The 26,424-nt window shown below is 48.9% G+C and overlaps 1 protein-coding gene across 3 annotated transcripts in view; it reads left to right on the top strand.

Annotated features, from left to right (window-relative positions):
- Positions 1–26,424, top strand: part of LIMK1 (LIM domain kinase 1) — a 340,745-nt gene that overhangs the window by 85,784 nt on the left and 228,537 nt on the right. Inside the window, exon 1 of one of the 3 annotated variants that reach the window (XM_069614803.1) lies at positions 19,175–19,435. The exons of the other annotated variants lie outside the window; for them this stretch is intronic. Coding sequence (XP_069470904.1) covers positions 19,386–19,435 — 50 coding nt within the window. The 5' untranslated portion in view covers positions 19,175–19,385. Of the gene's footprint in view, positions 1–19,174; positions 19,436–26,424 lie in introns of those variants that run through there. 3 annotated transcript variants of the gene reach the window in all.

Raw genomic sequence — 26,424 nt, 5'->3', positions numbered from 1 at the left:
TTTCCCGGTGTACGGGGGGGAACCGCTGGACATTTTCGTAGTAGATGCGTATCCGATCCACAATACAAACAGAGACCAGTGTCTCGCCTTCTTCTACGTTCTTCAGGTGTTAATGGGGCTCTTGCGGCGCCTATCTGCATGGGTTCTTCTTTGCTTGATGCTGAGGGTAACAGATGAGAAGGGGTTCCTGAGGAGGGTGAGTTGACTGGGATGCGCAACTTTCGTCGTTCGGCCCGCCGTTCGCTGAGACGGTATTCTATCTGGAGGGCTATGGACATCATATCAGATAGAGAGGTGGGAAGTGCCAAACGAGCCAGCTCGTCCTTTAATTCTTCTTTTAAACCACGATGAAATATTGTAAATTCCACATGTTCCGGCCACCCGGCCTCTGTCGCTAGGCGTTTGAAGGACGAAATATAGGTCCTGAGATCGCTGCTGCCCTGCTGAACGTCTAGCAGTTCTTCTGCAGCTATGTGAGTTATCTCAGCCTGTTCGAAGGTCTGTTTAAACAAGGTCACAAAGGCGCCATAGTCCTGGAGTATTGGATTGTTGCTGGTTACTAGTGGGGAAGCCCAGGCCAGGGCGTTTCCTATTAAATTTGAAATAACAAACCCCACCTTGGTATGAGCGCTGGCAAAGGTATGAGGACGAAAGGCAAAATAAATGGCACAAGATTCGAGAAATTCCTTGAGACGTTTTGGCGATCCATCATATTTGCCAGAGGACAAAAACATGGGAGGGAGATCAGTCTCCCTAGATTCTCGAGCCGTAATCATTTGTCTTAATGCTGCATTTTCAGCCTTGACGTTCTGTAATTCAACGTTCATTCCTTGTACAGCTTGAATCAGCTCTTGCAGCTGTTCGGGGGTAGCCATAGTTTCTTTCTGGCGTTGCAATCTGTCAGAGTCAAACTCCGAATCACCCTCTTCCTCTTCTAACTCCAACCCTCCGACCACCTCCTCACCTGTGGCGATGGTTTCCCTGGGCGGTCCCAATCTCTTCTTCCACCAAGCAGTTTTTTTTGATGGAGGATAGGGCCTACCCCGGGAGGAAGCCACCCTGACCTGATACAACAAGGTCTAGAAGCGGCTTCTCTGCCGGAGCACGCTATATGGGGGAAAAAGCCTGATGGCATAAAAAACCCCCGGCGTAGCTGTGTTGAGTAGATTCCAGATGATATGGAAGGCAGAAAGTATAGAGAACCTCCAGAGCGGAAAGTCCGTAGAGCTAGAGAGAGGCGGGAAAGAATTTAGGCGAGGAGGAAAAGGGGCGTGAAACGAACAGAACGGGGAAACAAAGGGAAGGCACGGGAAAATGCACCGGCCGGGAGCGCCGGCAGAACTGACAGAAGACGGGAACGGAAAACAGAGAAAACCAGCGTCTCACCCGGAGCCTGACGCGAGAGGGTTGCAACGCGCAGGCTTCCGGGTGTGACGGAAAGAAATAGGCGTGCCGAAGCAAGCGCTGCGGAAACAACTAGACCGCTGAACACAGTGCGTGGTGGTACGTGAAGGGTTGACTAATGGCGGCCCAGTCTCCACCGCGACCATATCCCCCAACATTGGCGGCGCATGACAATACTCCACAGGACATTATAAAGTCTCTGATATCTTTTTTCCAAGACGGCCACCAGAAGTAGCGCTTGATCTTTTCTGAGGTCTTGGCTATACCGGGATGACCTTCCATTAAAGAGTCGTGATAACAAGAGATTACTTTTTTCTGTAAATCTGTGCTGGGTAGGTATAATCGTTCTTGGAAATACAATAAGTTGTCCTTTACTGCAAAGTCCTTTCCCTGCAGATGCCAATTCTGTATGTCTGCTGGAGTTACAAGTTGCCTGGCTTTATCCTTAACTTCCTCTATGGATTCTGTGGCGATTACACCCAGAATTCTTTGTTCGGGAATGATTGGTACAGGTTTAGGGTTGACCAAGTGTTCTTCCACTCCCATCCGAGAAAGGGCATCGGCTTTACCGTTCTTTGTACCAGGTCGATAGGTAATTATGAAGTCAAACTCGGCAAAGAATAATGCCCAACGGAGTTGTCTAGAGGATTGGGCTTTTGCGGTCTTCAAATATTGCAGGTTTCGGTGATCCGTAATCACAGTAACGGTGTGTCGGGCCCCCAGCAGATAATGCCGCCAAGCCTTAAAGGCAGACTTGATAGCCAGAAGTTCCTTGTCAGTAATCGTGTAATTGATTTCAGGAGGCGAGAATTTGCGGGACCAAAATGCCACGGGATGCAACTGATTGGTTACCGGGTCCTTTTGTGATAGAACTGCCCCCATGGCAAGGCTTGAAGCATCAGTTTCCACGATGTAGGGGAGTTCGGGGCGAGGGTGTTTTAAGATTGGTGCAGAGATAAATTTAGTCTTCAAATCCTGGAAAGCTTGTTCCGCCTCGGTAGACCATTCAAAACGTTGATTTTTCTTTAACAAGGCAGTGATGGGCTGGACTATTCGAGAGAATTCGGGGATAAACCTGCGGTAAAGGTTAGCGAAGCCTAACATGCTTTGCACACCTTTTACGGAGGATGGTGATGGCCATTTGAGAACTGCATCGACCTTCTTTGAATCCATACGCACTCCGCCAGGTGATAATATGAATCCCAAGAATTCAACTTCAGTCACGTTGAAAACACATTTTTCCAACTTAGCGAAAAGTTTGTGTTGACGCAATCTTTCGAGGACCATTTTCACGTGTTTCCGATGTTCAGATTCCGATGAAGAATAAACGAGGATGTCGTCAATGTAAACAACAACACATACATCTATGAGCTCTCTGAGGACATCGTTCATAAAATATTGAAAGGCGGCCGGGGCATTGCAAAGTCCGAAGGGCATGACCTGATATTCAAATAGCCCATACTTGGTGCGGAAGGCCGTCTTCCATTCATCGCCCTCTTTTACTCGTACCAAGTGGTAAGCTCCTCTAAGATCCAGCTTTGTATATATGCATGCTTTTCTGACTTGGTCCAGGAGTTCAGGGATCAAAGGTAACGGATATCTATTCTTAACGGTGATCTGGTTCAGGGAGCGATAATCGATACAAGTTCTAAGGTCTCCTTCCTTTTTTGGAACGAAGAACAAAGCTGAAGAAGCAGGGGACTTGGAAGGACGAATAAACCCATTTGCCAGGTATTGATCCAGGTATTGTCGAAGGTGAAGGTTCTCAGGCTCGGTGAGGGCATACATTCTACTACAAGGAGGAGTAGATCCAGGTATCAGGTCTATCTGGCAGTCATAAGACCTATGAGGAGGTAGAGAGTTAGCCTGATCCTTTCGGAAAACATCTTGGTATTCTAGGTATTCGGGAGGTAACTGGGGAGTCTCTGAAGAAATTGCGGCCAGTGCAACACCAGGTGGAGGGTGACAAGTAGAGACACATTCTGGAAACTGGACCGTTCTTGTTCGCCAATCGATCAGAGGATTGTGTTTCTCTAACCAAGGTATTCCTAGAATAATCTGAAACTGAGGGGCCTTGATCACATCGAACACGATCTTCTCATGGTGTCCATCTTGACTTACTAGCGTCACCTCTTGAGTGGTATGCGTTACTGGCCCGGAGGCTATCTCCGTACCATCCACCGTAGTAATGACGTCCTTTACAGCCTTGGGACAAAGAGTTAGATTCATCCTCAAAACCATTTCATGATCCACATAATTGCCGATGGCACCGCTGTCGACGTAAGCTTCAATTGCATGTAATCGATCCGGATTATCAGGGCTAATGAGGACCATAGGTATCACGAAATGCGAGGTCACGGAACTGGTTTTCACGCTCGGCAAGAGGACCTCTATTCTTGTCGGGCGAGGTCGTTTCCCTGCTCAGAGTTTGTAACTTTGGTAACTGCAGCTCCTACTGCCTTCTTGGCAGGTTTCACCGGACAGTCTCGAAGAAAGTGCCCTGAGTTTCCGCAATATAGGCATAATTGCAACTGTTTCCTCCTTTCCCGCTCCCTTTGTGTTAGAGGACCTTTCAGACCCCCTATTTGCATGGGTTCCCCGGAGTCTACTCCTTTGGAAGGAGTTGGCGGTTTGGAAAATACTCGAGCATCAAACTTGGAACGATCGGCCTTCCTGTTCTGCAGCCTGTGATCTATTTGAACGACCAAGTCTATATAATCCGAACAGTCTTGTGGGGGATTCACTACTTGGGCTAAAACGTCTTTGAGCTCTCCACGTAGACCTCTATAAAACAGCGTAATCCTTTTGTCCTCAGGCCATTGAGTTTCCACTATTAGTCTATTGAAAGATGCAATATAAGCCAAAAGGTCTTGATTACCCTGTCGCAACGAAAGAAGCTCATTGTCCAAGGCCTGCCCCTGTGAATGTCTTGCGAACAGTTTTTCCATACTAAGCTGAAAGGCTTGAAAATCATGGAGAACCGGATCATCTTGATTAACTAGAGGGATCGACCAGTCTGCCGCATTGCCACTAAGGTACGAAAGTACAAAAGCTACTTTTGCTTGATCAGTTGGAAAGGCTGCTGGCCGGCATAAGAAGTGCAACCGGCACTGATTGATAAATACTGCAAACCTCTTTGGGTCACCAGAAAATCGTTCGGGCGGAGCCAGAGGTACATTCCCAGGTAGGTTGATCTGCACTGGATTCATAGAGGATGTTGAAGGAAGATTTGCCCCTGATGCGGGTAACGGGGTCTGTCCGGCTTGTGACTGTAGCACTTGTCTAGCAAGATTGTCTGTTCTCTCCTTGGAAATAATTAGTTCCCTTCTTAGAGCATTCGTTTCCTGACGAGCTGCATGCACTTCTGCCCTTAGTTCCCCAAGTAACCGGGCTAGGGGGTCAGTATCCGAGGTTTCCATAGCGCCTGGGCGAGAGTTTTGCGGTAGGCTTTGCGTTCTGTAACGCTCACCTGATTCTCGCAGAGGCGCCGGTCTTGACTGGGCGACTACCGTATCTTCAAAGGTGATGTGTAGCACCCGGTTGGCTCTTTGGGCTGGACCTCTGTGCACTGTATGCCTGACGTGTAGAGTAAGATGTCTGCAGATAGAAAATATGGGGTTAATGAACTGGGGTTATTGGGGTGTCCCTATCTCTTTCCTCTTCTCCTCTCCAGTAGACCCCCAAAGGTTAACGCTCTCACCTTAGGTAAGTGAATGCCGAGCTCTCCATCTGCCTCGGGGCAGGGTGCTGTAACCAGTTTCTTCACTGGATAGGTAGCGCAGGCCTCTTGACTTCAGAGGACTGCTGTCCGTCGTTTACTGCACGAACTGTAAGTTTCGAGTCATTCAAATGTCTTTAAAGTCTTTAGTAATGATGTCTCTTGTTTTGCAGGGTTCCGGCGATGGCGGATGACGGGCTGAAGTGAGTTGAAGATGGAGCCCGTGTGATGAATAGAAGCGCCTGGAAGCACGTAAGTAAGCGCTTGTTGCCTGCTTCACTATGCGCTCTAACTGTCTTTTTATTTTGCAGGTACGAGTTCGGAGCGGCTGCAGGGTGCCGGAATACCCACTGGATTAGATATGGAAAGGAGTAATGGCACGTGAGTATTAAAGTTCCCCAATGTCTTTAAACGCACCTTGTTTTGTCTTTCAGATGCGGGATGCAGCGCCGAAGGCCTCCGGAGCGTACGAAGAGTAGGTAAGCCTTTGCCTTTCAGATGCCGGAATGCTAACCTGTTCTTTCTTGTCTTTATAGGTGTTGCTGAAGACTGGATTCAGGATGGTAAGCCTTTCAGATGCCGGAATGCTAACCTGTTCTTTCTTGTCTTTATAGGTGTTGCTGAAGACTGGATTCAGGATGGTAAGCCTTTTTCCTTAGGCCCAGGACCGGATGCAGAAGACACGATGAGCGTTCTGCTGCAGAGGTTGCAGAATAACGCAAAGCAAGATTCATCCACCGGGTGTGGTTTAAATAGCCTCCTGTAGTGCTTAGGTGTCTCCTTCCACAGCCACGCCTAAGTAAGAAAAGAGTTCCTGGTAAGAAAAGAGTTCCTGCCTTCCAGAACCGTTCCAGTGTTCTGAATCTAGGGAGTGGCTCCAGCCCCACCCAACAGGAAAAGTAGTTCCAAACAGAAGAGGATCAGAGGCTCAACTGGCAGGCAAGTAAGCAGCATGGTCTGCTGAAGGTAAGTCCACCCAAGCATTATGAGCCCGGCGCTTCCAGCGCTGGGACTGGGCATATTTATGAGCCTGGTGCCACTGGCGCCAGGACTGGGTCCAAAAGGTCCCAATTGGGACTGGTTGGCACTCGGAACCTGGGTTATGGATCTGCTTCCAAGGGAGTTGGGAAAACCCTGACCTTTTGGAAGCAGAGATCATGACAGTATGTATGCTTGGTTGTTGGGGAAGCTTGTAGTGACACTTCAACTTCTGCTGCAAGTGATGTCTTGTATTTATTTAGTGTGAATAATGTTTGCACCGTTTGTGCCAGTACTGTACCTGCTAGTGAGTTAAGGAAGAGGTGTGGCACACACTCATGAAACACGTGTAACTTTACGCAGCAAACTGGGTAGTACCAGAAGGACCTATACTGGGAGGTTTGTGAGAGTTGAGACATTTTAAAGAACATTGGGCCGGTACCATTGATTAAAACTCCCAGCTACACACATTAATTCTCCTAATTAGAAAACCTGGTGTAAGCCGAGCTTTCATCATATCTTCCCTACATTTCATGGCGGCCTACTCTGCGAGGCAGAGCCACTGCTTCATTTTCAGATATGTTCCTAATTGGTGGTAATCATCCTGGCTAATGTAGTTTCACTGGGTGGATTTCCATGTGCTTTGGGATGGCTCAATCCTGTTCTCCTCTCCCTCTCTGAGATACCCAGGGAATCCCCTCCTCTCACCTGCGAATGCAGTGGAGCAAAGGGTATTTTTCTGCAATCCATGATATCTGGAAAGAGGATGTGAAAGGGCTGCCATCAAACCGAGCTAAACGTTCCAGAAGCAAATTTACAGACAGCCACTAACACCCTCTCACTTTCAGTGTCTCAAGCAGCGGTTTCTGCCACTCTCTTTAGTGGAAGCTTCATAGATGCAGGTTTGTGCAGGGCAGACGCAGAGATGTGGTAAGCAAAGCCAGTGGTAGTTCCACTGCCAAATCAGGGGTGCCTGCAGAGAGACAGTGTTTATTTTGTCTTTGATTTGATGTAATATTAATTGATTGTGCAAAAGGTTGAAACTTGATTTTAGCCATATGCAAATAAAAAGAAAAAAAGAGCCAGTGGGGTTGGTGGAAGGAAGAAATAGCCTCTTTCCAACAACTTTTAAATAAATGACTACTGTATGTAAATAAAGTCATTCACAATAGCCCAGAAAACTGCCTCACAGGAAAAGTAGGAAGGGTGTATGTCTGAGTGTCATTATTTTCAATTCTACTGAAAACAGGTGTTTACTGCTTCTGCCTATTTCTATTGCTCATCCTTCCTGATCTGGACATACTCTCTAATCCAGTATCTATATTATATATTGTGTGTGTGTTAGAGAGAATTATTTACTATTGCCTTATGTAAATGTCTAAAACATGGCGGAGAAACTGCAACTTGAGAACATGGTGGGCAAGACATGCATGTGAAGTAGTGAGGACACATCTGGGATGAGGGCATTGTATAGTCAGGACACATGGGGTTGGTAGCAGGGACATACGAATAACTTCTTGCCTAGGGTGTCCAAAGTCCTTGCACCGGCTCTGTGCCTATTAGCAAAGCGCAGAATAGACAGCTACCCTCACCATCAAGCGAGGGGCACTCACGTGTAAAGAAGACCTGGATGAATCTTAACCATGATGCCGCAATCCCACCCTACCTTGTGCGAAATGATATCTACCCCTTCAATTGGAGAGCCATCTCCCCATACCATTTAGTACTCAAACACTCACAAGCCCCCTTCCTACATACGAGAAAATGCTACCAATGGTAACCCAAAACTAGAAGAACCTGAACATGGACAACCGCAAAAACACACTTGAAATACATAGTATTAACCTCACCGATATCATTTAAATACAGAATGAGGGCTGCACACACTACACATTGGGATCCTTAAACCCTGAGGAAGCGCAGGCCCCAGAAATTCATCAGAACCAAGGAGATAACAGACAGCAAGCTAATTGCCCTAAAGAAGAACATGAAACGGGAAAAGATCAGGTGGGAAAACTATAACAGGAACTACACAACTATAACAGGAACTCGAAATAGATCAATAGCACAGGCGGTACTACAGGGCAAAGGTACTGAGAGCAAAAGCAGAACACTGTACAAAATTCACAGAACAAACTCCTTGACAACAAAAGCACATCTTCAATTGGCACCATAGAAGGAGGCGCTTGCCAATCAGGATGCATGAAACGTGGGCTGGATTCTCTGGTATGAGCCTGTGTTCCAAGAGCTGCCAGCGCCCCCTTCCTATCCCTGCTTACCCTTCCCTTTCTTGCTTGCCTCTTGCCCTACAGAGATGCTAAGAGTGTTTAATTTTTAAAAACCAAGAAACATACCTTTTCGGTGAGGCCCGGTGGCATAGCCTACCAATTCCGTTTTCTTTTAGGAAACTTCACAATGCTAATAACTACACGAATGCATAATGATGAGGAACACGGCCCGTACTGGGTATCAACGGCCCAGGGTGCGAATTATTAGGAGGGAGTTAATAGGCCTGAGCGAAGTGAGGCCCTTTAAAGAGGGCCCCCGGACATCCCCACCCGGTACAACCCGGGCTCCTCATTATTATGGCCATAATAACGAAAGGAGGTTTAGAACCTAGCAGGCTTTAATTTAAAAATCGGCCTCCATATCAGAATCAGAACCTTTGAGATTATGTACCCTCACGTTTCAATTCAAAGTTCCCTCTGAAAAAACGAGAAACTTGATGCCCATGACAGGGGAGGATTAGAAGACACCCACCACAAAAGCATCATCCCTGAACACATTGAAATCATTCACCAGACTAGTGTTTGCAGACCTTGAGAAAGTTAGGAACAGAAGAGGGTCACCAGCAAACCGCTACAATGGCATATCTACCAAACCGACCTCTTGTGGCAAACTCCTGCTAGCATGTTGATGCAACCTCAAGGGTTCACAACAGCTTTCATCAAGCCCCCTCGTGAACAGCATTAAGGGAAATCCAGAAGGTCCAGCCAACTACAGTCCTATGGCCAACAAACCCTTCCCTCACAAACTTCGGGAGAGGCCAAACTGCCACCAGCGTTCCATGCACATAGACACAAACAGCATAACAGGTGAAGCTCAGGTCAGATTCAGACCAATGGGAGGATCAGAACTGACCTGGCTACCTGCCTGTGATGACCTAAAGAAATGTGTGAACAGACAATCCCTGCACCCTAATACTTCTGGACATTTTATTAGAATTTGATATAATGAGCCACAGCATCCTTAAGGAAAGGCTGAAAGAAGTATGTTTGACCAGCGTGACAACCCAGACCAATGAACAACATCCTTCCTTTTGGACAACACAGAGAAGGCGTCCATCTTTCTGCTTGGTCCCACACATGAAGTCCCCTGCCTGATGTTACTGGTAGATGGTGCCACGAGAAGCCAGGTGATTCAGGGCTCAGACACAGCAAGGGGAGGATCCCCTGGCAAACCCCCCATGCCACCTTAGGTGATCCTATCCAGTAAGGGAATTAAGGATGGATAATCGAATGGAGCCAGCAGCACCTGAACATTCTACTCCCGTCACACAGGTGCAGAAATCATATATAAAACTAGAGGGTCAAAGAGTGGAGCCAAACTTGGATGGACATTTGAGATTCAGTCAACCAGTCACCACACTATTTCTCCACAATCCTACAGCTAAGACTTGTTAGGCTAAAGGAATCCCCCTCCCCCAGCACCAAGGGCTAGGCGAGGGTGTGTCACAGCAAAAGAGGGCTGCCCATGGGTAGGAACTAGCCAACATGAAGTTAGAACTCAAACTCATTGCCAGGGGCAGGGATCATCATCCAATCCGCACTTCAGCTGAATAGGGTGTCAGACCGAATGAATACATGCCAGAGAGAAGCTGGAAAAAGGGATTAAGGGCCTATAAAAGAAATGGCCTGTGTCAGAAAGTTGTCCAGTTTGGAGAAGGAGCTTAGTTGGAGACAGCTGGCAAATAGTGCAGAAGCAGTGGAACAGGAGACAGGAGGGCAAAGAAAAGATCCAGGAATCTCAGAAGAGATGGACTAAGGAGCCTGGGTTGAGGAGTAGATAGAAGAGGTAGGAGAGTCCTAGGTGCCTGCGGGAAAGACGGGGGGGGGGGTCATGCAATTCCTGGTGGCTGGTGGAAAGTAGACCTAACAATCTGGGGGATAGTAGACCCAGGATGGTGGGGGAAGAATGACTCCCGGCAGAGAAGGAGGAATTTCTTGGAGGAGCTGGGGCGAAGAAAGGGTGTCATGGGGAGGTGGGGGGAGTGATCATTTGAGCCAGGGAAGAGGCGGTGATGAGATGTGGAGAAAGAGGCATTGAATGAGGAGCTGACTAAGGAAGAGGTAAAAGGAGCCAAGCAGGAGGTGTTAAAAGATGCCAAGCACAAAGTGGCGAGAGAGTCTAAGAAGGAGGTGATGAGAGAAGTCCATAAGAAGGTGGAGAGAGAAGTAGAAAGGGTGAGGAAAAGCCAAGGAGCTTGTGATGAGGGGAGCCAAGCAAGGGGTAACTAAGAATTGGGCACCTGGCATGCATATGAGTGAAATATCTAAGCCAGATGAGGAGAGAAGAAGGAAGTAGGAAGAAGAGGCAAAGAGGAGGAAGTGGCACAGAGAGCTGAGGAGAAGAGGATTGAGGGAAACGCATACTTGCAGGCTGCGCATCTACGAGAAAAGAGCATGTGGTGGAACCAAGGAGGAAACGAGCTGCTATAACATCTCAAGGAAAGGGAGGTGTTTGGGAAGATACCCCTTGATGCAAGCTCGAAGTTGGATGGCAAGGAAGAGTCACAGTTGGGGTTGGAGATCCAGAGACCCAAATCCCTGAGAGAGGCTTGAAACGAGAACCTCAGAAGGAAGGAATCCCATATGCAGTCTAGAGTGGCAACCTATCTTCCTGAGGCTCTGAGCCTGAGTACAGCCAGACCAAGCATTACTTACCACTGCAGAACTACCATCAAGCTGCAATGCAGGCTTGAGACCCAGGAAGAAAATGCCTACCACAGTCTCCTAGCTACACAAGGACATTGCCAAGGAAGCTATAATCTCCAGAGACTTGAGATTTTTGCTGAAAGACTGAGACCGATGAGGGACCCCAGGAAGCCTCCGGTGGAATTGTGGGGAACATTTAAACTGGACTCCCTTTTATTTTTGCTTAAACCACCCTGCACATGACCCCATATCTGTCTTGTTTTGACAAGCCAACAGCGAGGTGGGGTGGCCAGAACTGTGATTTAATAAGAACATAGAGAACTTCTGCTTTGAACCTATATGAACCCTCACAAGAAACACCTTTAAGATTCACCTGGGACTGGACAACATCCTGGTGAAAGACCCTCTGGCAATGTATTTTCTAGAACATTCCTGACCTAACGATGTTAATTTGCCTTGCTCTTTATAGGCCCCAAAATTAGCTGTTGGGAACCCCTCCTCTGTCTGACCTGAATTAGAAATCACAGGAAGTATGTTGCGGCGACACCCGAGATGGCTATCAAAACTACAGCCCAACCCATTCTGTTTTAACTCCTGAGAATCGTCCAGGAACACAATTTCAAATGTCCAAACTACACAGATGAAGCCAAAATAATGTTGGTGTTCTTTTAGTAAAAATTAGAACACCAAAGAGAGGCACCACACAACTTTTTCACACAAGTGGATGACTGGGTGGCACGAAATGCTCTCAAACTTCACCCCAACCGGGGCACAGTACAAAGCAGCACCAATGCACTAGACCTCACAACCACTGCATGGCAAGAAATGATGCCCAACTGCCCCAAGAGATCAGAAGTAGCCTAGAATCTGAGAATCTTGATGGGTGGCCACATTACCCTTGAGCCACAAATCAAAAACTTGGTGAGGCAGGGCTCCTTCCACATCAGAACGTTTAAGGGCCTAATGCGTTTACCGTCCATCACACAAAGGATCCCGTAATTTATTCCGGCGCTCTCAAGGCTCGACTATGCTAACAGCATCTGAGGATTCCCGAATACCACTTGACACACTGTCCGAGAGAACTAAATGGCAGCATTTAGACGCTCTCTTCCTAAATGCTCTCCTTCTAGAGCCCTCTGCTCGTCCTCTTCTAACTCTCTGCGGGTGAGACGTTTTTCCAAGCAGAGATTTGGGGGTAGATCTTTATCCTCTGCAGGTGCCTCCCTCTGGAACAGCCTCCCTGCCTCTCCCCGCCTTGAGCCGGAGCCCCTGAAGTTCTGGAAACTCCTTAAGACCTTCTTCTCTCTCCCTCTCCCCTGCTACCCTCCTCTCTCTTTCTCTCCATCTCACTCCTCCATCTCTCTCCTAACTCTGCTCAGCTTTGCTCACTGGTCGCCTTGATCATCTCCAGTGGCTCACAGGTCCCAGGCTCCCCCATCAGTCTTGCTCTTGCACAGTTCTGCACTATGCTCAGTACTACTGCACGTTCCAGGAGAGGGGTAACCTCTCTGCACTTAACCCAGGGCCCTGCTGGACTGGGCACACTTGTTCCCGCTCCCCCTCCCTTGCACTTCTGCCTGTACACTTGCATTACCTGAATTCTCTAGGCGTAGTAAGTGCGGTCTTGTCCCCCCCCTTTCTCTCCCCTCCCTAAACTGGTTTCACCCGAAACACTTCGTGAAGCCCTAGGAGAAATGGCCTGGCCTAGTACGCTAGCTAACTTTTAGTTGGATCATTCGGAAACCTCAAGGCATAAGAATTACTACTGTATTCCCTTGCTCCCTTCCCGTCTTGAAGCGCTTTGAAGCACTTCACCTGTGTATAAGCGCTGTACAAACAAACAATTACAATTAGTCTGGCTGGACAAGGGAGAACAGGCAACACCAGCACTACAGCAACTGCCGCCCAGATGCAGAATCCAGCTTAAGGCATTATGAAAAGTCTGTCGATCCCACCAGTATAGGGGACTGAATTTGATGAATTCCAAAATCTAGTGTTCTGATACGGCCTGCTCACACCTCCGCTCACACTAATGCACAAAAAGGCAAGGGCTCATGATTTAATGCATGCCCCAAGTGATACCACCGAGCACGTTGTCGTTAATCACCTTTTCCACAGGAGCCAGTTCCTTTCCATGTTACTCTTTAGGTTCCAGGTGGGTTTAGGCACAGTAAGATGTCACTAGGCTGGCTCATGAAGGGCTATATGATATATTTTATTTGTATCGTGCTCGTACACAAGTGTTTCAGAGCGTGACAAGGCAAGGGAGGGGAAACGGGGGAGAACAAAACAACGATCTTACTAGGCCCAGTGACATTGAGACTGTGCATGGGAAAAGGAAAGGGGACAAGTGCATGGAAGGGGGAGAGTGGAAAGTGCACAGCAGAGGAGAACAGATAAATAATAATAAATATATATTGCAAGATCTGCCATGATCTGCCTCTGACATGCCACTGAGTGAAGTGCCACTGACTAGTGCAGATCAGGCCACAATTCAAGCTGATTTGTCTTGCTGCGTCTGTGTAATGCAATACTGCAGCATGCATTGCTGCTTTATAGGGATGTGACCAGTGATGGAAAGCTGGGACTTGCTGCAATGCTAGCCCCCTAAGCGGTGCTATGGGAGGTATGCAGCCTTCACCTGGGTCCATCTAAGGCATTGGGATTGATACCTAATGCCCATCCAAAATCCCCTTGCCTTATCACCCTCACACATTGTGTATTGATCAGATCAAGGGCTCACTCCCCAGTTACACGCCCCGACCCCGACATCAACCGCTGACACTCACTGCCCTACTACAGTAACTTGCATGCAGGCAAAAGGCTCCAGAAACCAAGACTCATAGCTCTTAAAAAGCTCATCCTCCCGACATACAGGCAACTCGTCTGGCCTGCACAGGGGTGGACTCGGAACCAAAAGTGACCCGGGAAAGGTTTTTCCAAGTGGCCCCCTATGCTCCATGCAAGCATGCCCACCTATTTAAGTCTGGTTTGGGGATCTCACATTCAAATAATGAATTTCAAATCACATTTGCCCATATGGGGTTTAAAAAGTAGTTAAATATAATGAAACACTGCTATATATACAATCTTTTAAGAGTGAGGAATAACATACTGAAAGCTTTATCACAAATGAATGGAGAACAAAAAGGGCTCCAACCACAGATAATGACACTGCCCTAATGTTGGGGTGTCTGAATGGTTCAGTTCTGATTATTTCAAAATTGTGCTTCAACTAGTAAGCCAAGTATCCTCTAAAATACACAATTAGGTCACCAATTGTGGCAAAATAAGGCTCAAATTCCTCATTCTTAGTAATTATTTACTTAAATTTATTAATAGTTTGTGTTTTTCTTTTTTGACCAAAAAATCATAACACAGTAAATGACTTGTTTTTTTGGAAAAGAAAAAAGGAAAAAAAGAAGAAAGTATGACACAAGTCCAGTACGGAAAAAGCATTATTTCACAATGAATACTCTTGTTGTTCAATGGTAACATAATTTGTGAGTTAGTATAATTTTAGTGAGCACGAGATATTTGTGCAAAAAAGTAAGGGAAAGAAACAATACAAAATATAATTTCATTTATACAAAAAGTTCAACAATTGTACAGTACAAATAGAAAAAATGTAATGGCCAATGCTTTGGTCCCCAAATTTAAGCAAAGGCTGGTTACTGGCCCTGCTTTACTTTGAATGCCTACGAATTTAAATTTAGCGGGTTGAATTTAGTCAGGGTAAGACCAAATTGGTTACTCCAAGAAAAAAAGAGGGGGGGATTGGCATATTGCCAATATATAATCACCAAGGGGAAATTAATGATGTGGGGAAACCTGATTTACCGGTCCACAAGTAAAGCAAGGTGTACCAATCGCCCAGCTATACTTGGAGGGCTGGGAAGATTAAACCAAGATGTAAATTAAATTTCACAAACGGAGGACCAAAACCATTGGTCTTTAATGACTTCAAAGGGATGTGGCAGATGAGGAGGGACGGACGGAAGGGGCTGGGGTACGTGGGCAAGGGAGGATAAGAGGAGCATAAAAGCGGGGTACCCACACAAGAGGCCCATAGTGCAGAGGCCCCCGGTAAATCTCCAGAGTTCCCTGCAGGCCACTCCAACCCTTGGGCCTGCACACCACTTGCGCCCACCGCCCAGCAAAAATTCGAGCATGCACCACACACACACGCCCCACACTCACTTGTTCACACACAACAGAATCCCCAGGCCTGACTGGACCTCCAGGCCCAACACTGCACGGCACTGGTCTCACCCCCGCTTTGCTGTGTTGCGCCTTTAACGGGAAGCCCTATGCTACAATACTATAGAGTGCACTGTGATCAGTTGCACTGTGCTGCTTGATCCTGTGTTAGGCTCTTTGATGATCTGCCGAGATCATATGTGAGCACTCAATCACGAGATGCCTGATATTGCCAGCTATGCCACACTTCGAGTCAGATGATACCCTTATTGGTATTATCCAAATTGACCTTTTACAATTGACCTTTTGCACTATTGACCTTTATATTATTTTAGTTATTTTATATATGTATTGGGTTGGTTTTGGATCATAAATAATATAAGGGTATTGGGTGGAGGGTTACAGGGTGTTTTGGATTGGGTGAGGGTTTGCGGGGGGTTTACCCCCCACATATATGTCCTAATTGACCTTCTAAATTAGGTCAATTCTCCTGAGGTCAATTCTCCCGAGGTCAATTGTGAAAAGATCAATTGGTATACAACCACCTGTATTACATTGCTATGCCACTATGCCCTGTTATCCACTGCTGGCACACGCTGTGCTGCAATATGAATTGATTTGTGGTCTGCTGGGGGCACTGTCACAGGACTACTGCTAGGTGCTATCAAAGGTATGACACTTTAATCAGTATGTAACATCTAACTTAAAACCTCCTACCCTAACACACACCCACACAACTCGACACCAAGCTCGGACTGGCCTATGCACAAGCTGAGGAGCAGCTATGGTCCCTGGGGCCCTTCTGTTATAATTAGCCTTCCTCCTCCCAGCCTTTCTGGGTTGTTGCACATACACTACTGACACATTGTGATTAGTGTTGGCAATAAAAGGCTGTGGTTTTTATTGCACAGTTACATATATCACAATGAAGAAATTGTATTCATAAAATTTGCTTGAAGAACATAAAAAGTCCTTTGGGCACATGGGCCAGTGGATGTCCCCCGGGCCTGTGCCGCCTTCTTATCCCACGACTGTGAGACAACGTTCGTGTCCTGTTCTTCTTTTTGTGTCTGTCTTTTAGTTCTTCTTCTTTTCCGGGTGGGTGGGTTGGGTGAAAAAACAGGAGTCTTCTGCGTTCACAGAAAGGCTCCTTTGCACTCCGTGAGGAGAGCTGTGCGAACTGGAGACCCTTGCTGGCAGGGTCTCCTCTTATTCGCTTTCTGTGGCCGCAGGCCATTCGTTTGGTGGCGGGCTTGTAGCCCTGCCGGCCGGCTGGCGCCGACAAACTCTACATATGTGTGCGTGCCCTGGCATCACCTGCCGTCCGCCAGTTCGTTTCCTTTCTTGTTCTTGGCTGCTCACACCTGGGCCCTTTTGGCACTCTGGGGTGACATCCTAACATGCCCCTTTGGATCACCAACTGGTTTACTCTTTGAAGCATGGCTGCAGGGGATCAGGGGGGTGGGGGGGAGAAAGGGAGAGGGAGGATTGGGGCGGGGGTGACAGGCACCTTTTTGGGTTATGCACATGTGTGCGTTTTTAGTACAGCTTCTAAAAGCTGTATATTCTTAACAAGACCACGCAGCCCCCGCTTATGCCCCCTGTGCCCTTAAGCTCCATATGGTGCCCTATTAATGCTGAACCAAAAACACTAGTGTGGCCCATTTTTTGGGGTCCAAGTGGGAAACTTTTTTGGCCAATGTGGGCCAGTTTGATGAGTTACTTCACCATGTGGCTAGTAGTTTTGACCGTTGTTGCTGAATAAATATTCTTTTAATTGCACAATTTGCATTGCATTTTATCAAAAAAACTCCCCCTTGGGTACTATTCAAGCAGTCTGTCACAAAGGGAATGAATTGCCATTTGCAACTGTGGGCCACTTTTTATTGATGTCCGAGACAATTGTATGCCCCAGTCTGACCCTGATCAACAGACACCCTGTGTCCTAACCCAACAAGCAGCAAACACATCAGGCACTCACTTGCTAATTGCATCTCCTAGTATTCATCACCAAACCCTGACACCTCAACACCCCCCCCCCAAACATCACCAACGCTGACCACCAAAACCCAGCAGCAATGAACACACAACACACAAAGAACACACTGGCAAGTGTAATTTGGGATCTGCCTGGCAAATCCCATGACACGACAACCTCTTCTCTTCTCCCCCTTCCCCATATAACAAAACCACAACTGCACCGTTTAACTTGTAAGACTAGAAGTGCCAGGGGGGGGCATGCAAGTGGCAAACGTTGCTTTAGAGACCCTGTCAGTAGCTTAAGTGGCCTGAAACGCGAGCCAGGGCTCTTAGAGGCATGACCTTACAGGGGGTCGACCACAATTAAGAGACAACACTTACCTCACCTGAACGTTGCCTTTTAGGCCACGCCCCCGTAAGAGCCCCAGCTCGATTTTGCAAAAGGGCCAGGCCCTAACGGGCAGAATTCAGGTCGGGTTAGTGCTGCTGGTCTTTTCCTTGCTGTGCTGACCGCCTGCCAGGCATCCCTGTCACTGAAGATGTGGTGATCATCACCCTCTCAACTGGAGAGAAAGGGTGATGACAGTGGCATCGCTAGGGCGGGGCCTGGGGGGCCGTGCCCCCGCTCTGAAATCATGTGCCCCACTTTTGCCCTCCCCCCCCCCCTACCTAAGGTGAGCAGTGACCTTTTCTCTGTTTGTGGTGTTATTTGTGACACTAAGGCAAATGTCTGCATATCACACAGCAAATACTCTCCTTTTGTCTCAAAGCTAGCAGTGATCTTGGTATGCATTCTGGCATCCATATGAACATGAGCACGAGACACTTCTCAGGTGTCCTGCCCTGCTTCTGCACAGCGACCTCCATAGTGTGCAGAGCAGCTTGCAGCCCCTCCAATCAGAATTGAGTGCACGAAACTGCTAATGATGGGCCATTAGTCACTGAATGATTTTGTGCCTGCATTCTGATGGGGGAGGAGGTCAGTGGGGTGTGGGTAGTTGGTGTGCACAAAAGCCTCTCTGCAGGAGTGCTTGTGATGTCACACATTACCTTTCATAGGCGTCCCCCCACTTTTTTCTGTGCCCCCTCCTTACTTTTGTCTTTGGCCCCCTCTGTGCCCCTCCTAAATTTGATTCCTGGTGACGCCACTGGGTGATGATCCCTGCATCTCTAATGAAAGGTGGGTGTGGCAGGAGGTCGGTGACACAATAAAATCGTGAGGCTTTTTTTTGTAAAGCCTGACATACTCGCTTACATGCGAGCTCTAGGCTTTACAAAAAAAAGCCTTGCCTTTTCATTGTGTCGCTGAACCCCTGGCAGGCAGCCCTTTCATCACGCCTGCACCTGTAATTTAAAGGGGTGCCTCGTAGGGATTTGGCAACATAATGAAAATGCCAGGCTTTTTTTCTAAAGCCTGAAGCTCTCACTTGCATGTGAGAGCTCCAGGCTTTAGGAAAAAAAGCCTTGCATTCTAGCAGCCTGGTGGGCTGGGGTTAGCAGGGGACTTTAGTGAGCCCCTGCAAGCCGTATCCGGAAACAATTTTTGAATACTGCCGAGTCTCAGCCCTGGCTACCCCCTGGTCCACTTAAAGCCCTGCATGGACCCTGTAAATAACGCATATTGTGTTATAGACAGTGTTGATGTATTTGTTACTGGGTGTTGCAAGAGCGCGGCTTTTTTTTCATCTGCATGGCCTCTTGGCCCTTTGAGGCTTGCGAGTTAAAGAGCTATTATGGGTGGGTTAGTGGGAGCGGAGCAGAGGCTAAATACACGGGAAGGTTGTGCCTGCGTGATACAATCCATAGGCAAATTCAGGCGACTACAGAACATTCCCAAACATCTGTTCAGGAAGGGGAAGTGGGCGGTGTTCCAGAAACCCCAGCTACGCCCCTTCCACCCTGTCCTCCCTCCCCCACTGCACTTCCTCTTTCAGGGCTAGTGGTTTTCTGACTGTGGTTGATGGGAGGGGTGCTGCATTCGATATGTGCAGCCTAGTGGCCCCTCCTCTGTCTTCCTGTGCCTGCCTGCCCTGCAGCTGGGAGCATGTGCTGTGACTGTACCACTTCCCCTGACTGCTCCAGTGCAGACAGAAGATCGTGCCAGCTTGCACCGTGTTTGCCCCGGTGGGAGACCACGCAGCGCGCCCCATCGGACAGGGCAGGGTCGGAGAATGCTGAGTTCGCTGCTCCGGCAGAACCACTGCCTCAGCAGAGGGGCCAAGTAAGTGAGGATGGTTAAATGATATGACTTATATCCTGTTCAGAGTCCTCACGAGTGCATCATCGCGAGTGTTTCTGTGACTTGGTCCTTCCACCTTTCTCAGAGGTCCGCTCCTCGAACTTCCTCGGCGATGTCCCCGAGCCCAAGACCACCAGCACCAAGCGCCTGCAACCTGCCCCTTCCCTGGACTCTACCACCTAGCTTTAAGCTTTCCTTGGAGATTGGGGAGAGTGCGGGAGGGAGGGGGGCTCAATTATATCGGAATATCCACCGAATTGGGGTGAACTGTGGATTTAACGGGCCAGAGGAAGGCTAATACATATTCAGCCTCCTGGTCTTAGAGGAAGGTGGGCGGGTGTGATAGCCCAATAGGCTAATGCACCTACGGTCGTTGCCTACAGGCAACACATCCAGTTTCACGTGAAATGCTGATACAGGATTGCTTGCTGGGTAGGCTAGGACCTGCTGTCCCCTCTGGAAGGTTCCCTTTTTGATTTCCCGCTCAAGTAACATATCAGTGCTGACTATTTTTCACCCTCCGCCCCCAATATTTTGTGGGTAGTTGGGAGCAGAGATCCAGCTTATTGGTAAGGGTTACGGAGGCCAAAGTGCACAAAGTAAAAGCACAACTGATGGTGACCATGCAGGCACTTGGAGGGGCATTGGGTTTAGGGGTTCAGTGGTCCCTACTTGCAACCATCTTTTTTTTAAAGCTGTCCCACATCTCCCCAAAATTGTGAGACTTGGTCATCCTGTACTCATCCCAGGGCTTCCATCTTGTAGTGGAGTCCTTCACTTAAACCAAACATTGGGATAATTCACCTACCATTAAATTCTTCCACCATTGGGGTCCTTCATCTACCTCGGTCATCTTCCACCAAGCATTGTTGTTATTCACCCACCACTTGGCTCTTCCACCAAGTATTGGGGTCCCCAACCTACCCTGTGGTTCTTTTTCCAAACATTGGGTTCCATCACCTACCTCAATGCTCCTCCTTCAGAAATGGTGGCTCTTCATTTATCTCAGGGCTCTTTCACCATCCACTGCAGTCCTTCCCCCCCACCTCAAGCGTCAAGAGTCCTTCACAAACCTGAGTGCTCTTCCATCAAGATTCTCTGCCCTTCATCTATTTTAGGGCTCTTCCACCTAACAATTGCTTTCTTCACTCACTCCATGGCCCTTCCTAAAAGTAGCGAGGTCCTTCATCTACTTCCATTTGGCTCCTTCTCCCATCTCCATGCCGCCAAGACTCTTCCATCAACTATCAGGTCCTTCATCACCTGAGTGCTCTTCCATCCAATAATTGTGACCCATCGTCCATCATGAGACTCTTCCGTCCTTCATTGTGGTCGTTCACCTTCCTCAGAGCTCTTCCTTCAAGCATGGACTCCACCCCACTCTTTGGTATGTTCCTTCCTGCTTCCTTTTGGCTCTTCCACCGAACCTAGGTGTGCTTCACTTGCATTAGGTGCGGGACCCCACTTACCTTGGGTTGGGTTTCTTTCTTCTGGGTGCCCCGCCTTTCGCTGTGGTGCATCGACTAGATCAACGCTCTTCAAGCATTGGGGATCCTTCAGAGCATTGCTGCCCAGCATGCAGTGTTTAACCAACTTCAGGCTCTCCTGCCGATTATTGGTATCTTCCACTAATCTTTGTGGCCTTTTCCCCCTTCTCTTGGTTCTTTCATCTTGCTTGCTGCTCCTTCAAAGTCGTAAGCCATGGAATCATCCTGGGGGTGTATGCCTCCTTCGTTGCTCTTTCACTTAACATTGTGGTCCTTCGCCTTCTTCAGGACTCTGTCACCAACCAGAGTGGTCTTTCACCCAACATGTGGGTATCATGAAGTTCTCCAGTGCTTTTCCAGACTAGATTTCAGCCTGGCACCATGCATTAAACTTTGACTCCTCCAGGGCGCCTCTAAAAGCATTGGGCTCTTTCACTGGCCCTCTAAGTTCCTTTCGGAGGTCCAGTCGTCCACGAAACGTCAGTAACGTCCACCGCTCGCTTGGATACGTGTACCTAATACGGGTTCCCTTCACTCCTTCGGGGAAGTTGTAGAAGTAATTGGGTTTTGATGTAAGCGCTGTGGGTCTTCCGCCGAGCATCGGGGGGTCTTATACCTAGCAATGGGTTCTATTGCCTTCTTCAGGGCAGTTCTAGAAGTACTGGGGTTTCTTTTAAACATTGGGGTCTTCTACCAAGCACTAGGGTCTTCCACCGAGTACAGAGGGTCTTCTTCCGAGCTTTGGGCACAAGCCCCTTTTTCTGGTCTCTTTTAGGTGTAGGGGGGTTTCTTTTAAGCGTTGGGGGTCTTCCACCACGTACTGGATTCCCCCCCCCCTTTACTCTGGCCTCTTATACCAGGGTGTGGTGTCCTTCCAAGTGCTCCTCGCCTTGGGGTTAGGAGCGTGTTGTTGTTGCACCGTGATGGGGCCTCGTGCCTCTTTCTGGGTCTTTCTGTGGGTTTCTGTCGGAGTGGGACGTGACGTCCTAAACTGCCGCGTTACTGGAGATTCCCAGCAGTGTATGGAGAAGGAAGAGGTCGCCGGTGGGCTCTCTTTGCATGGAAATGTAAAGCCCCTTCACAGTCTGGAAAATGGAGGAGATGTGGCTTGGCACCGTCACCGTGCGAGGGAGGGAGGGAGGGGGGTGGCGGGGAGTCTGCTTCAGCTCACGCCGAGGCTCCTCTTGGAATCTCAGGCTTCGTGATCTCGCGCTCCTGCGGGTTTGGACGTGCCCTCGGTCGCCCCAGGAAAGGTGCCTGGCAGAGGAAGAGGGGAAAGAACCCATTCAAGGGCGGGAAGTGCGCAGAAATTCGAGACTCGACCTGCCCCCCCCCCTGTGAGGGCGCACCTCATGGCACAAGGAGGCGAAAGATTCTACGACGCGGACCACCCTAGAGCTAGACTGGGCCTCAACTAGCCCCCAACCCTCTACACGTGGGGCTGGACGAACCTGTTCGCCAGGCGGAGGCCACGGCGATAGCACCTCACCGGGTGAGGCTCATCCCCACATCTCCTGGCACTTGGAGGAGAGAGCTCACATGGGTAGGGTGGGGTAGAAAAGTACATGTTCTTCATAAGATAGCTTGGCGAGTTTAGCGGAGGCTGTGGAGATCGTGTGCAGCTCAATGAATCGAGTACCACCTGAGTGGGCTAGTGGCACCAAGGGGCCAGATAACAGAAAAGTTGCACCGGTGCAAGGGCCATTTTGGTGGCATGATTGCCCTATTAAAAACATAATTTGGGCCACAATAGAACATCGTTGCACTTTGACAAGTGTCGTGTTCCCTAGTATTAGACTAGGGCACAGTGGTGGACTGGCCTACAGGTAAGGCTGAGATTTCCCGGCGGGCCTCTTTCCTGGGAGAACTAAGAATGGTGTGTATTGCCACATACAGCACACTGAATTAAGATGATATTTTCGCTTGCACTGTGAAATATGAGGGCCCTATTTTGGTTCCCAATCGCTGCTGCTATGGCTAAGTTTGCACGTGGGCAAACCTCTCGTTGTTTAATGCATTTTTGCACCAGGGCAAGGTGTGCCTGAGTGCTAATACGGTATGGCTCTCCAGATGCTCTGAACTACAGCTCCCATCAGCCATGGCCAGCAAAGTCAACTGTGCGGGATGATGGGAGCTTTAGTCCAAAATGTTGCAGACCCACTGCCATAGGCCAAAGTTTGCCTGGGTGTAAACATGCATTGAAGTATATTTTGCACTAGGGCAGTTTTTACCCTAGTAATGCCATGCAAAATTGCACTTGCACTGGTGCAAAATGTGTGTAATCTGGCCCTTGTGCAGCTGCAGTGCTTAGAAACACATTGAGACGCTATCTTAAGCAGTGGGATCTCCTTTTGAATCTCTGTGATCTATCAAACTGCTGCCTGGGATTTGTGCTCTCCAGCGCTGCAAACAAAGGGGGTCATACTGCAAGCCCGCCCCTAACCCCCCTTCTCCTGCTGCTGTCCCCTGAAGCCTAACATTCAAGGAGAGGCAGGAAAAGACGCCAGGAATGTGAAGATGAGGGGCAGGGAGTGGGAAGACCAGGTGTCGGCACATTTACTGACGGCACAACACGCATGCCCCGCGAGCGGTCATTGCATTTGATCAAAAGTTCAGCCCTCGCCTTCCTCGCGCCCCCACCGCTGTGAACCTCTGAGCGTAGACAGCAGTGGAGTTCCGGGGCACACCTTTACAGGCGGGAATGTAGACCACGTTCAACCGCCCCTGTGGTGCAATCTAGTGCAAAAAGTGAACCAGAGCTGAGGTTCAACCACGGGACGGAAGCAATGACTCTCCATCCTCGGCTCCGCCATGGAGGGATATTTTAGGGTAAGTGAAACGTTTAAAAAGACAAATTAATGTTCCCTGCGGTAAGCGGCCGTTTATTTGAGACTGATGCCGCGTGTGAGGAGCACACCAAGCCAGTAGAACTGGACAACGAGGTCAGGGAGACTGTCCGAATGAGTGGAACTCGCACTGAACGGCAGTAAAACAGTGCTCCAAAAAGAGTCGCACGCAGTCAGCAGGACGGGCCTACACGGCGTGGGCGTGAGACTCGCACCTCGTGAGTAACACTCCCAAGGTGTGAGACTCTGCTCCCAAGTGGGGCACGTTTAATGAGTAGAATTGTGTTCCAGGATGAGAGCCCATCCAATAAGTGAGACTGTTTGAGAGCCTCAGCAGTCGCATGAGTGACGCTGTGCTGCAGAGTGTGAGGTCGCACTCTGAGAGGCGTGCTTCCCTGAGACGGTACTCCCAAGATGGGAGACTTACAATTAATGAGCAAAACTGGGCTGCTGGAGTGGTGTGTGGGACCCTCATGCTAGGAGTCAGTCTGCATTCTTAGAGGTGAGACTTCACCCAATGAGAGAATACTCGAAGCTGGGAGCAGGGCTTTCAGTGGGCCGGGGATAGCTGCGACCAAGCCCCAGCAGTCTCCAGAAAGGGTTCCTGAGTTGGGGCCCACCCCAGACTAGTTCCAGCCACGCGTACACCTCAAGCAGCCTGCGTAGCCGAAGAGCTGCACGGTTACAGGGACTGCCTGCAGGTGTCAGTACTTGGGATTAGAAAAAAAGAAAAGGCAACTAAGTACTGACACCTGCAGGCAGCCTGTGTAACCTTGGCTTCGGCTACATGGGCTGCCTGATGACTCTCTACTCAGAAACAGGACGAGGGTTTGAGGGCCTTGCTCTCCTTTTGTTTCTGAATAAAGAGTCTTCATGCGGTTAAAGGGCTTTCATGCTGCGTGATGACGCTTTATTCAGAAACAATAGGAAAGCCAGGCCTTCCAGCCCCCCCCCCTCTTTCTGAGTACAGAGTCATCACCAGTGCCTTAAGTGGCCTGAAACTCGAGCCGGGGTGTAGTGGGCAGCAGAGGGTCATCACCGCAATTAAGAGACAAGACTTAACCTGAATGTTGCCTGTTGGGCCACAAACCAGTAAGAGTCCTGGCTCGATTTTCCAAAAGGGCTGGAGCCCTGGCTTAATGGGCAGCACTCGGGTCAGGTAAGTGTTGCCTGTCTTTTGATTGCTGCGCTGACCCCCTGCCAGCACCCCTTTCACTGGAGATCAGGGGATCATCACCCTCTCACCTGGGGTGCGAGGGTAATTATCCTTGCATCTCCAATGAAAGGAGTGTCTGGCAGGATGTCGGCGACACAATAAAATGCTGGCTTTTTTTTGTAAAGCCTGAAGCTATCGCTTAAATGCAAGGGCTTCAGGCTTTATATAGAAAAGTCGCCTTGCCTTTTCATTTTGTCGCCGAACTCCTGCCGGGCACCCCTTTCATTAGAGATGCAAGGTTCATCACCCATACATATATAATAAAAGGGGGGCCTCGTAGGGGGGTAGGCCACACAATTTGAAGGGAGGATAGCTCTGTGGCACCGCGCAGGTCTTGGAAGCAGGACCACGCTGAGCTACACAGGTTCGAATCATGGAACTGTGCTTAAAAAATAAAAGTGTCTTATAAATAACCTGCACTTGCATGACCTGAATGCTCAGGGTATAGTAGGATCGTTTAAATGACCTATTAAAAAAAATTCAAACCAAAAAATAAATGCAAGGCTTTTTTTTTTTAAAGCCTGAAGCTCTTGCTTACATGCAAGAGGTTCAGGTTTTAGGATAAAAGCCTTGCCTTCTAGCAGCCTGGTGGGTTTGTGTTAGCATGGGACTTTAGTGAGCCCCTGCAGGGCCTCGTCTCAGAAACCAATGTCTGAGTCGCCTGGGGCTATGCCCCAACTAGTCCTGGCCCACTTAAAGCCCTAGTCGTCACACAGCAGACAGACCTTTCACTCAAGGAGCCTGTGTTTTTTAACCACATGGCTCCTTGAATGAAAGGGCTGCCTGCTGCGTCTGAGAACTGGGGTGCATTGACTTGACATCTTTGGTGCGACCTGCCCCTCCTTTTGTTTAAAAGGAGGGGCTGGGTGCACCAAAGGTAATGCCAGTGCGTCCTCCCCTCTCTTCTTAGGCGAGGGGGGGCTCCCGTTAGGGGAGTGGCTTAAGTAGGCCCAGCCCCTAACGAGAACGCCCGCCCCCTCATTTTAGCATCCAACTTAAAGCACTGACTGGAATACTCAGTATCTGCAAGTGAAGCTGGGCTACAAGTAAACAAGTAAACAAACCAAGTAAACAAGGCTGTGCTACAAGGTGTGAGACACACCCTGTGAGAGATAAAGTGCTCCTAGCGTGTCCGACTCCCACTCGTGATGAGACTGTGCTGCAGGGGGTGACAAAGTGATTGAGACTATGCTGGACTCGCACCCAACGAGTGAATGTGTGCTCTGTGGCGTGAGGCTGTCCCTGTTATCATGCCGCACCTATACCCCACACTCTGAGGCTGTTCCGAGGTGTGTGCCACTGTGCAACGATTAATTCCTGGCAAGGCTGCGTGCGCTCGATAGTGGGGTGTCCCCTGAAACTGTACATGCTGGCAGGCAGCTCCCCAGTGTATGGAGCGGATGTCACGTTCTCATGTTGAAC

Source organism: Ambystoma mexicanum, chromosome 9, assembly GCF_040938575.1.
Source record: "Ambystoma mexicanum isolate Mex_15411 chromosome 9, UKY_AmexF1_1, whole genome shotgun sequence".
Lineage (NCBI taxonomy): Eukaryota > Metazoa > Chordata > Amphibia > Caudata > Ambystomatidae > Ambystoma > Ambystoma mexicanum.
The sequence above is the reverse complement of the archived record's forward strand: the minus strand, read 5'-3'. Positions and strand labels throughout refer to the sequence as shown.